The 12,891-nt window shown below is 39.6% G+C and overlaps 1 protein-coding gene across 1 annotated transcript in view; it reads right to left on the bottom strand.

The window, feature by feature from the left end:
• The window catches only part of PFDN1 (prefoldin subunit 1), a 38,837-nt gene that overhangs the window by 17,327 nt on the left and 8,619 nt on the right, over nt 1–12,891 (bottom strand). The window contains exon 3 of the mRNA XM_063129703.1: nt 3,760–3,844. Coding sequence (XP_062985773.1) covers nt 3,760–3,844 — 85 coding nt within the window. The remainder of the gene's footprint in view (nt 1–3,759; nt 3,845–12,891) is intronic.

Raw genomic sequence — 12,891 nt, 5'->3', positions numbered from 1 at the left:
ACAAGTAGCCCAACACCTCTACCCAACTTTGCAGAAAGCTTTAATAGGGAGGATAAATATCAGAAGTCTTACAAACTCTCCTAGTCTCTTAGGTCTGTAAATTGTTTTCAGATGTTCATGAAATGTAAAACCGGGCAACACTGACTTGAAGTCTGCATGTAGACAACCTCCCAATACTTCTGCTGTCACCACAAAGGGCAGCGATCTGAAATGAGCAAAAACTATGTGATTATAGGCCATAGCTCCAAACGGCAGCACCAGCAGGAAGTCATTTAAAATGACCAAAAACACACACAAAAGGTCTCAAAAATATAAATAGGAAAGTTGGGTTTCCCTGTAATAGCAAAAAAGAGGTGGCTATTTCAGGGGGCAAAAAATGAGGGTGTACCACCAGGTAAAACCTGTCAAGCAATGCCAGTATACATTTCCAGCCTGCTTCTTCCCAGAAGTAAGCTTTAACATGCCCAGTGGGCTAGCTCTAATAACACTGCCCAGAGAGCTTGCAGAAGAATGGTTTTGAAGGCTTACGTAGCCTACAAATTATTATTTTAAACACTCTTTACATGATCCATACAAACTACAATCACTTCCACTTCTAGCAAAATTTGGCTTTGTTACAGCAAAGATGTTCACAGACTACCTCATGTTTCAAAACAGAAAACAGGCCAGGTCTACACTCAAAGATGATCAAGACTGCAATTAAAATTAAAAAGAAAATCCAAGACTGTTGTTGGAGTCCACATGCTTTCTGAAAGTTCAAAAAGACAAGTGCCATTTCATACCACAAAAGCAGCTTAGCAGAAACCATGAAGTACTGAATTAGAATCAGAATTAGCTGCTGCTTTTTAAGTGACCTTTAAGTTGGCAGAGAGTGGCTGTGTTCAGACAGTGCAATAGTCCATGGTGGGGTAATAATCAACTCAACGGTTGTTTATCTAGGGGGTACTCCCCACACAACATGATAATTATCAACCATGGTGTGGATTAGGGTCAACATTGTGTTGATTATTAGGTCCACGCTGAGTTGTCTCACTCATCCCCCCACTCTCTCTCCCCTCCCCCTCAGTCCTCCTGCTATTATCCCATCAGCCATTACTGCTGAAAATCTACCCTGCTGGCTGGACCAGAGTGACAGCCACTGCTTTAACTGCTTTTGCCTTGTGACTCTGTGGCTGACAAAATAACCAATGGTGACCAAGGAAATAACCAACAGTATCCGCCACACAACACGATAACCAATGGTGGTTCAAACAGCCAACTCTGCACAGTGTTGGCTATTTGCGGTGGTTATTTCAGCCAAATAACCAACTGGTTAAAAAAACTCCCTCCACAATAACCCATGGTGGCTTATATAACCAACCACCGACTATTTAAACCACCATTGGTTATTGTGTTGTCTAAACCCAATCAGTATGTTTCCCCCTATCCTTAAAGGTTTAACTCTGAAATTATTGTTGTTTATGTATTTTTATTGTTGCAAGTTGTCTAAGAAACCCAATAGAAGTCAAAAGGCAAGTTAGAATGTTTAAACAAACAATAAGGTACAAAGAAAAGCCTTGATATCAAGCAAATGCTTCTTGCGCAGTGAACACTACGAATGTCTGAAGAAGTGCCATTTCTTAAATAAACTCTACAGAAAACTGTAACAATGATGGGACACTTTGGCATGCAATACTAATGCATTGTTACACACACCATCTTGCATGTTTCCTCCATCCAAGCCACCATTCCACTCTGCGCTGCCATATAGGTGGCTAGCGAAATCTCCTATATTTAACAGCATAGTAAATGGTGATGCTTCCAAAAATTGTAAAACCAGCATAAACCAACATAACAAAAGAATGGAAACTTTGTTCAAAGTACTGACTCTGAACTCCAATACCAACTGTCCTAGCAATGAGGTCACTATGGCTACCATCATAGAGAAATGACAGCTGCTATTCCCAAATGCATTTTTGAAAGAGGAACAATTATAGCTCTAACATGTCTGCCATTTTTCCTGTAGGGCATCTGACCTGCACTGGCCGCCAAGGCTGTCCTTAGCTGCCGAGTCAAGCAGACTTTGTCTTCATTTCATTGGACCTGACATTCAGCCCCAAATGTTATTAAAATGTTAGCTTAGTTCATATCATTAGCACAGTTGTCCCTGAAGGTATCTATTCCCTCCTTTCCTTTAAAAATAAATAGCTAAAAATAGACGTTCAAAGACTAGGAAATTGCCAGAAGATCTCCTTCAATGAGGCTCCTTTTTATATATATTTACACCACAAACATATTTGCCATGCCAGTATCTTTGTCAAAGAGGCACTTCTCACTGATCTGGATGGGACTGAGATTGCCAAATCCTGAGTGGAAAGGCTCCTTCAGCAATTACTCAAAAAGGAAGCTTTTGGCATGTCTCCTTGTTCGTGGCTGGGATGTCTGCCTATTCTCTTTGCATTTAGGGAGGGGGTCAAACACATCTTTTCAATTTAGCTTTTTAAATTGAAATCAGTCAGTTCATTGATCCAGTCAACACACCTACAGTAAGACCTATATAACAACAGGCATGGGAAAATAAAATACAAAGCCACTGCTTAACTTACAGAACTAAAATCCTAAAAGGTAAGTCAAATTTGTCCAATAAAAAAAGAGAAAAACAAAAGAAACGAGCAGTAAAATTAGTCTAGTTCAATAATATTTTAGACTGTAAATTGTTATGATCTTCAAGGTTGTTTTTACTATTTTAGTATGCCTTTATTTGTTTATCATGTCTGTTTTATAATTTTTTGTAAATCGACTCAGGAATGCAATAAATCAAAGAAATATTCCAGTATCTACAGGCAAACTATTGCAGCTCAAGGATAATGCAGACATTACAAACTTGTCCCGTAGCAGTGAAGTCTAAGCAACTCTCATAACAAGTAGGGTTTTTTTTTGTTAATTAAATAGATACCAGCAATAACTTGTAATGCATATATTGCTGATTGGCTATTACCAAAGATTGGTTTAAAATTTATTTATTTTATTTATTTATTTATTACATTTCTATACCGCCCAATAGCCGGAGCTCTCTGGGCGGTTCACAAAATTAATGGCAATCTTGGTTCAGCAAAATCTGTATCAATCAGTGTAGTTTTTAGCGCTAATGAAAAAAGGCCATGAGTCAAACAAACAAGAAAAAAACACCCTACAACCCTAAAAAACCAAAAACATTAAGGTTTTGCATTTATTCAGGACTTTTTGTGTCTTTGAACTTCTTCATAAAAAATGACCATATTTGCACATAATGCTATTATGCACAAGCAGCTTGGAAGCCCATGCAACTTCTCGCTCCTTCCTTTAAATAAGCAGGGTAATTAACCTATTGCTCCCAAACAAGCCAGAATTTGTAAGACAACTTCAAACTATGGTTTAAAGTTGTTTTAAGCATGAATTCACAAGATCATGTTTTTAAGCATAGATAAATTATGTTAAATTCTTCTCCTTATCCATTAATTACAGTTTCTATTCCACCAGCTGAATTACAAGAACCTACCAATAATTTCTAATTTTAATAGTTTTCAAATGAGATAATATTGTTGTGTACTTTTGAATATCTAGGCATCACAGAAAATTTCCAATTAATATGTGTAGGAAATGCATTATTACTTTCTACACTACACTGAAAAGACATTTCAGTTATGTGAAAGGGCTTCTACTTCAACATCCCTCAGCTGGGATGAAATGCAGTATAAAAATGAAAACTGCAGATGTAGTAAATGGCTATCCCAAACTTACCTCCAATTCCTTAATTTTCTCTTCTGCTATCTTCTGTTTTTCTAAGAGCTGGTTGTGAATAACTCCTTTGGACTGAAGGATAAACCTGCATAAGTGTGAGAAAAGAAAAAAGAAAGAGTTTTGATTCAGTTTATTAAGTATTTAAGAGTTAGATGCTGTAAATAATGAAGCAAAATCATAATAAACAGTAAACTGAATCCTGCACTATGAGGCTAAAAATTGCGGACTTTATTTCAGTCCAGAGCATTAATTCAGGGTAAAGCTAGAATATTAATCCTGGCTGAATAAGGCTTCTGGGTATTCAGTACAACATTAGCCAAACAGCTAAGGGTATGGTGGCAAAGAGATGTAAAGACAGCTTGCCCTAATGTTGGAATCCATATCCAGGGCTGTGTTTTTACAGTGCCTGTGTTATCTTAAATTATAATCTTAAATAATCTTAAATGATTATCTTAAATTATTAGGACTTCTGACTGGAGATCCAGAAAACACAAAGCCCTCCAAAAAAGTCAGGACTTTATATATACAGTGACAAATGGCCAGCAGAAACCCCCAAAGCAATTTTTGCTCCCATTGTTGCTGCATTTGCAGGAAAAGGAAAAGGAAGTGCATTCAAAATCCTGTCTGCCGACAGACATGCACAGGAAACATTTTCGCAGCTCAGAGATGAATGGGATCTCTCTGAAGAACTAATGGACAAATTGGAACAATTCTCGTGCTTAGTGTATGCACCAAAATCTTCGGTACATCACATGAATGACTTGAGATATCACCTATTTTGCGCAAAGAAGGGTGAGATAGACAGCCATCAACTTCCACCTTGCAGGGACTGTCTGAAGAAACATGCCGAACGTGCAAATGATCAAGCCGCTATTTATTTATTTATTACATTTATATGCCGCCCCCATAGCTAGAGCTCTCTGGGCGGTTTACAGAAATTCTAAAATGAGATAAAAACAAGTATACAAAATTTAAAACTCTAAAACACAGAACATACGTACATGAAGCATTAAAAACTGTTAAAATAAACATGTGGGTGATTAAGATGTGTTGCCATATGCCTGAGCAAGAGATGTCTTCTGAATGATCCACAGACACCTAGCCCAATTAGGAGAGGGTGGAAGTTGGAAAAACAAGATGGAGCAGAGCAACTGGTAGCGGACTGGATGGAGGGGCAGCCAGGACCGCAGGCTGTGTTAGATCTACTAGCTTGCAACTGCATTAGGAACTGCCAACTGCCAACATGTGTCTGCTGTCTACATGACCTCAAGTGCACTGACATGTGCAGACTTCCCAGCTGTGAAAATCAAACAGGCTTCTGTTTGATTTTCAAACAGAAAATCAAACAGAAAGTGATGACGCCTATTCAGAAGAAGATGATTATGACGAATGTGAATGATAAAATTGTGTTAATGTTCAATCATAACATACATTGCCTATGTATGCATATAATTATGCATATAATTATGCATATAATCTATATCAATATATAAGGAATACAATAAAGTTCTATTGTTATTATAAGGACTATATTATTGTTATTATTACAATTAATAATCATAATTATTTTAAATACTATTGAATTTAATCAATATGGTGGAATTAGATTTATTTTTCAAAATATTATGATGAATTTCTATGCTATTTATCAAAAATATGAAAACCATTTTTTTCGCCTGTAGTTGCTAATCCAATAATATCAGACAAAAGGCAAAGAGTTATGACTTGCTATCACATATTTTCCATCTCTAGGCATCCATACCCTGCAAAAAATCATATTAGAATCCACCCCCCCCCAAGTGGTACCAATGGCCTAAATTCGAGGTCCTGGCTCATGGCCTATTATAGCTTTCTTGAATGCTAGTAGACTGTTAAATTGACGAGTCTCCTTCGGCAGGCCATTCCACAGTCTGGGAGCAGCAGAAGAGAAGGTCCTCTGGGTAACAGTTGTTAATCTAGTTTTTGCTAGCTGAAGTAGATTTTTCCCAGAGGACCTGAGTGTGTAGGGCGGATTGTATGGGAGAAGGTGATTCCACAGGTAGCCTGGACCCAAACCATGTAGGGCTTTAAAGGTGATAACCAACACTTTATACTTTGCTCAGAAATTAATTGGCAGCCAGTGAAGAGATTTTAAAACTGGTGTAATGTGGTCACACCTAGTAAAATACTTTGTATTTTAAACATAAACAATCTCCATTTCTTCTCCCCCCCTCTCTCTATATAAATATACAATAAAGAGAGAGAAACTGCATTCAGACAACATGATAATCAACTCAATGGTTGTTTATCAAGGGGCTACTCCCCACAAAACATGATAATCATCAACCATGGTGTGGATTAGGATCAGCATTGAGTTGACTATTAGTCTACGCTGAGTTGAGTCACTCATCCCCCACCCTCACTTCCCCCTCAGTCTTCCTACTAGTATCCCATCAGCCACTGGGGCCAAAAACCTATCCTGCCAGCTGGAATAGAGCGGCAGTCACTGCTTTGACCATTAGTGTTGTCTGAACCCAGTCCTAATGTAGGCTTGCCCAACCATTCCTCTTTTCTGGTTCACTATGTCTTGCTCAGCCTCTGTCTTGCCCTCTTTTAAAGAGTGTGTATTTGATGACTCATAGAGTTAATAATCTGAAAATCAAAGTTAATTACAATTTTGAAATTGCCCAATTTGATTGATATTATATCTATTCGTTATGTTCCTGTTTAATTTTATGGAACAATGCAAAAATATAGTAGTGAAAAATTGTCAACCCCACATCACTTATGTACTAAAAAAGTTTCTTTCATTTATAGACAAAACAACAACGTATCAAAGTGTATCCCATCACAGTGATTGGGAAACACTGAGCAGCAGGTCACAGTGTCTCTGTGGCTAGACTAAACTAATGAATGCAGCAGCACACAGCACTGTTTGCTCCACCAGGTACCAGAGAGAATTGCACTTTCAAAAGTGACTATGCTGTGCAGCCATATTGATGGATTATTAATATTGGCTGTAGGTGGAGTTATTGTTGCATTCCTGCTAAGCATATGGACACATTATCAGCTGGATAGCACAGATATATCTGCAAAAATGTTCCTACAACATGAATATAACAAGAGTTCAGAAGCACGCTGTGAATTCAAAAGCCTCCAAGTGGTAGGCGTATGTATATGGGAGCAAACCACTAGAGCACATACCTGCCCCTAGGGTATTCCTTTTTGACTGCCTCTGCTCTTTTGCTTCCAATAACAGCCAAATATATGTGGATATGTAACAGATAAAGTTTTTCTTGGCATGAAGATACAGTGATTGGGAAAACCCCACCTGCAGAATTTCTTGCAGATACAGTAAATATAACTATCTATCTATCTATCTATCTATCTATTAAAAAAGCAGATGGGGAGGAGCCCTACCTGCTCCAAGGTTCGAGAACAGCATATGTGTTACTACACCTAACATTTGCATTAGCTTGCACAGGGAGGTGGGGGCTGGTCTACAGCTCTAACATATCATATTACTTATGTAAACAGAAATAACCACACAGCTTCCAAATGGGGATTTTTGCATTGCTAGACACTTAACTAGATGGTAGATTTATACCATTGTTCATACATCAATCTTTTTAAAAAGAAATATATGGTGGAACATCTCTAAAATAGCATTTGAGATAGCATGGCATTAGCAAATGTAGGGAAGGTTTGGCTTTTCAAGGATATTATACAATCAATTAGCAATGTCACTAAAGTTCATCACTACATTTTTTTAAAAAAATAATAATAATTGTGAACCACCCAGAGAGCTTTGGCTATTGGGCGGTATAGAAATGAAATAAATCAAAATCAAAATAATAATTAAATAAATAAGATTAATTTTATTTATTTATTACGTTTATATACCGCCCCATAGCCGAAGCTCTCTGGGCGGTTTACAAAAGTTAAAAACTGTGAACATTAAAAAGTATACAAAATTTAAAACCATCAAAAACATAAAAACATCAGTATAAAAACAACGGTATCCATTTAAAAACAACAGTTCTGGGGTCCGTTAAAAACAAACAAACTTAGCATTGTTAAATGCTGTTAAATGCCTGGGAGGAGAGAAAAGTCTTGACCTGGCACTGAAAAGATAACAATGTTGGTGCCAGGCGAACCTCATCGGGCTGCCTTGTAATGCTTAGTAAACACATAAAGTGAACGCTGGTCTCCCCCACAAGTTCTTTTGCAGCTCAGAATGAAAACGAGCATCCCTGCATGTGCTTGCAGCAGACTGAGCCAGGTTACTCCACTGCCACCAGGCATCCTGGGATTTGTAGTTCCAAATGCTACCTGGCCCAATTCACTGAGCCAGGAAGCAGGGAGATCTTTCCCAGATCTCCTAACTGGAATCACTGTTTACTTAACATACTTAGATGTCATCTTTCAGTTTTAAAAATCCCAGGGCAGCTTACACAATTAAAAGCAAAAAAAATGTCATTCCTGGGCCTGCTGCCACGGTCTCAAAAGAAAAGTCTGATTCCAAGTGTGAAGAAGTTGAAGTAAGGCCTAGCTGAGATATGAACTGGATTCGTCACAGAGATTGCAAAGAGGGAGAGGAGCCTGCTCCTTCTCCAGTACCGACAGGCCTAGCCATCGGAAAGAGGCTTGAAAGGCCCCATTCCTTGAAAAGCAAGAAGGCAGATTGAGCCGAAAAAGGGGCAACCCCAATATTATCTCCTAGGGAATGGCATTGAGGAGGCCAGAGGAGAGGTGACCAACTCAAGAAGTGCACATCTCCAGGCTACCAGAATTCATATCTCCAGGCTAAGTTCCCCAGCAGAATGAGATTGACAATCGAAAATCTCTAGTAACTCTGTCACTGCATAAAGGCTAGAGTGGAGACGAAACTGCATTTGTGAGTACAACATTGCCGATCTGGACATATCTTTGCCTGGACCCTTGGACTGCCTTGAATCCCGGGTTTAGGACCCTGCTTTGGATTACAACGTTGGACTTCGAGATCCAGCCTTTGGCTACTGTTTGGATTACCTGAATTGACTGAACTTGGGCACACTAAACACTTTGACTTTTGACCTCTAGCAAGGTGCTTGTGTTAGGGTCTAATAAAAGAGCGTGCCAGTTTTTAACATAAGTTGCAAGAGAGCTAGTCCTGAAATAAAATAGCAAATACAGGAAAACACGCATGTGCATTTTTGAAATACAGTATGTTGGGAAATGGACAGTGCTCATCATGTTTTTGAATTATAAACTTTAATAATGATTTATGTCCCTACTTAGTATTTTCATTACTTTGATTGTGGATCATTAAAGTTGTTATATCCCTCAAAGACAACGTAAGATGATTTACAGAAGTCTCACTCAAGTCAATCATCTTATCGCCTACTCATTAACCAATATAATAACAACAACAATAGCAACAACAACAACACACGTAACATGCAGGCAACCTTCCCTCCTTAATCTTAAGAAGCTTGACAGGGATAATACTATTTCTCTCACAATAGTTATTTTGGGCTTCATACAAGGAAAGCCAGCAATGCACAGTAGGGGGTGATGAACTGGTATATACTGTAAGCAACCAGTATCTGTTGCTCAGAAGATAGTCCAGGATCTTGGCATCTTGCCAGTACATTTTAATTCTGTTAGTTCATATTCTTTAGAAAGACTTGTTATGTAGCCTGATACACTCACACACCAAGGTCTAGTTTTGTTGCTTAAGCTATTTGTGAACTGACATCAACATTTTACTTTGAGCTATGATGAAAGTATAAAATGCATAATACCCTGCCTGAATACGTGTAGATATTTCCCTTTACACTATTTGAGCATGCTGATAATGAGCACATCTCATCAAAATACAGTGAACACTTATAATTTATTTTTATTTTATTTTTTATTTATTATTACATTTTTATACCACCCAATAGCCGAAGCTCTCTGGGCAGTTCACAAAAATTAAAACCACAATAAAACAACCAACAGGTTAAAAGCACAATTACAAAATACAGTATAAAAAGCACAAAGTATAAATAATCCACAAAGCCCATGAAACTTCTTGTCTTCCGATGTCAAAACTGAAATGAAAAGCTTCCTCACTGTAAGTATTCAGTGAAGGGAAATCAATCCTAGAATTCCAACTGTGGCAGAAGGAAACTATCCCTGTGTCGCTCTGACACTGCGGCCCGGCATCACTGCCTGAACTGTTGCAGGAGGAATCACTGGGTTTCTGTACCAGGATGTTTTTTAACAGTGTATACTATGATTTGAATCAGTATTTTATGTATTTTGTGCTTGCTGTTGTTCCCTGCCACGATCCAATCGGAGAGGCGAGTAAGAAATTTATATTATTATTATTATTATTATTATTATTATTATTATTATTATTATTATTATTACCAATGCTCCATAAATATCAACTTTTTGCCACAAAGGAAGGGGAGGCACTGACAACCCCTAAATTCTACCTCCAAATCAGGAAAACTAAACTTGACACATTCTTCATTCATTGACAGGTAGTAAATGTGGGCAGGGGAAGAAATTCTGAGACAGAATATCCAGACACACACATTGAGAAACAATGGATCATATGATAACCAATTGTGGTTTAATTAGTCAACCGTTAGTTGAATAGTCAACCGCTGGTTATTGTGTTGTATGTCGGGCAAACCCTACCATCACCACGGTTGATTATTTTCCTAAAATAACCAATGGAGATAACCAATGCTCTGCAGAGTTGACTAGTTGCACAACTGTCATCTGTTGGGCTCTGTTTCACCACATTGAGTTGACTATTTTGGCTGCCTACAGAGCCGTCCAGCAAGAGCGGCCAAAACCGTACCGGTCGCTTTGCTACAGCCGCCAAAACTCAATTCCAAAATCTGTCTAGCAACAGATGATGACCGCCTTCCCATCCTGCCCTCATTATGCTCACAAAATGAGTGTCTTCTGACAGGCACCCATAGCTGCCTCTCCTCAGAAGCAGTTCATCTGGTATTCCTCAAGACAAGTCTGCACATGCCACGACCACCCAGGGCATGGGGTCTGGGCGGAGCGGGGGAAGGAACAAGCAGCTGCATTGCCACGACATCCTGCCATACCAGCAGCCACGGCTCCACGCACATCTTCAAGCATTCCCTGTAATAACCAATCAAACCCCTTAGCAAACGCATTGGAGCAGCAACACCTGCCCCATATCCACTCCACCTACACTACTGCAAGCCCATTTATTTATTTATTTATTTATTTTTGCATTTATATCCCGCCTTTTTTCCTCCAAGGAACCCAATGCAGCATACATAATCCTCCTCCTCTCCATTTTATCCTCAAAACAACCCTGTGAGGTAGGTTGGGCTGAGAGTCTGTGACTGGCCCAAAGTCACCCAGTGGGTTTCCATGGCTGAGTGGGGACAAGAAACCGGATCTCCTGACTCCCAGTCCAACACTCTTAGCCACTACACCACACTGTTGTTGGCCACCAGCAATCACAGCCGCGCCGTCCTCTAGTTGTCCTGGATGATGATGCAGATGAAGGAGAGGAGGACATCCTCCTTGTGAGGAAGAGGCTTATGCTCGTTACTCTTCTTTTTGGTGACACTGCCGCACATTCGCCCGGTGCTGCTGGCTCAATGGTAGCATGGCTCCTGGACTTCTTGTCTTTGCTGTGCAGTCGTGACGCACCCACAGTGATGGAAGGGATAGTGACAGTGAGCAAGACAGTGGATGGCCAGAACAGGATCCCTGCGCTGGCAATGGCTGCAGACCTGCTGGAGCAACACCCTGTGATCCACTGCTGGGTCCTTCCGTGGACCAACGCTGTGTGGACAGAGATGCAGAATTTATCCAACTGGAACACTGAGCACTTCAGAGGAAGCTTCCACATGTCCCGCATGACGTTTGATCAGTTGGTGGCCGAAATCACCCTGATTCTGCCAAGACAAAACTCCATGATGCAGGCAGCGATTCCAGTCTCCCGGGGGCTTGCACTGATGCTGTACAAGCTGGCACTCAACATGGACTACCTGCCCCTTTCCACCATCTTTGGTGTGAGCAATTCGACCGTCTGTGAAATCTTCTGGGAGACTGTGAAGGTTCTGAATGAGCTGTATCTTGATGACATCATCCGGGGATGGGGGGACGAGAAGAAGAAGATGCGTGGATCATGTGCCCTGCACTTCCCAAGAGTCATGGGTGGGGGCTAGACTCTACCCATGTGCGCATCCCCTCCCCCACATGGAGTAATGAATACTATAATCGCAAGCACTACTACAGCAGGGTCCTTTAGGCTCTGGTGGATGTGAGGGAGAGGTTCCTGGATGTGTTTGTGGGGGTGTCAGGAAGGAGCCACGATACAGCCATCTTCTGGAACTCTCCCCTTTTTTTCTTTTCCTTTTTATTGTGAATATCAACAAAACAGAAGAGCAAATACTTTGTGAAAAAGAAAAAGTCACGAATATCATCATTTTCCCATAATGTGTACGATACATTAAAAAGGGGGGGGGGGGTTATACATAGGTTTCAAGAAAAGCAGACCAAATATCCATGTATTTATCCACTCGCAAATAGCACCTATATAACACCCATTCAAAAGTTGATCCATTGCCTTACGGGAGGTGAGCATTTGTTCTTCCAACATGATAACAGAAGTCTTTGGGTTGTCATAAGGGCTCTGAAGATCTATCTGTGCTGACCATGTGTTAACTTCCAAGAAGCTGGTATGTAATTTAGAAAAACTGTTTAAATAAATGTATGAATATCTCTTGTTCTCAGTGTACATATGTATATTAGTAGCGTGTAACATGCACATCAATAGTACATGTTACACGCTATTGAATTATTACACACTGTAAAATTGTTTTTATTATACGAATATCGCTATCACATGTTGTATAATTGTTTCCAATGTACTTTATTGTGAGCACTATTGATGTACATGTTACACGCTACTAATATACATATATATACTGAGAACAAGAGATATACATACGTTTATTTAAACCGTTTTTGTGGATTTGTTTTTCTTTTTTGTGGTCGGAGGGTGTTCACCCCAGCTTTTGTTGTAGTATTTCCAACCACCGCCTCCTTTTATTTAGGTATATTATTTAGGACATGCACATTCTTCCATATTATAGATTGTTTCAGCACAAAGTTTAT

The sequence above is a fragment of the Elgaria multicarinata genome, chromosome 7 (genome assembly GCF_023053635.1).
Source record: "Elgaria multicarinata webbii isolate HBS135686 ecotype San Diego chromosome 7, rElgMul1.1.pri, whole genome shotgun sequence".
In the NCBI taxonomy this organism is placed as follows: domain Eukaryota; kingdom Metazoa; phylum Chordata; class Lepidosauria; order Squamata; family Anguidae; genus Elgaria; species Elgaria multicarinata.
The sequence above is the reverse complement of the archived record's forward strand: the minus strand, read 5'-3'. Positions and strand labels throughout refer to the sequence as shown.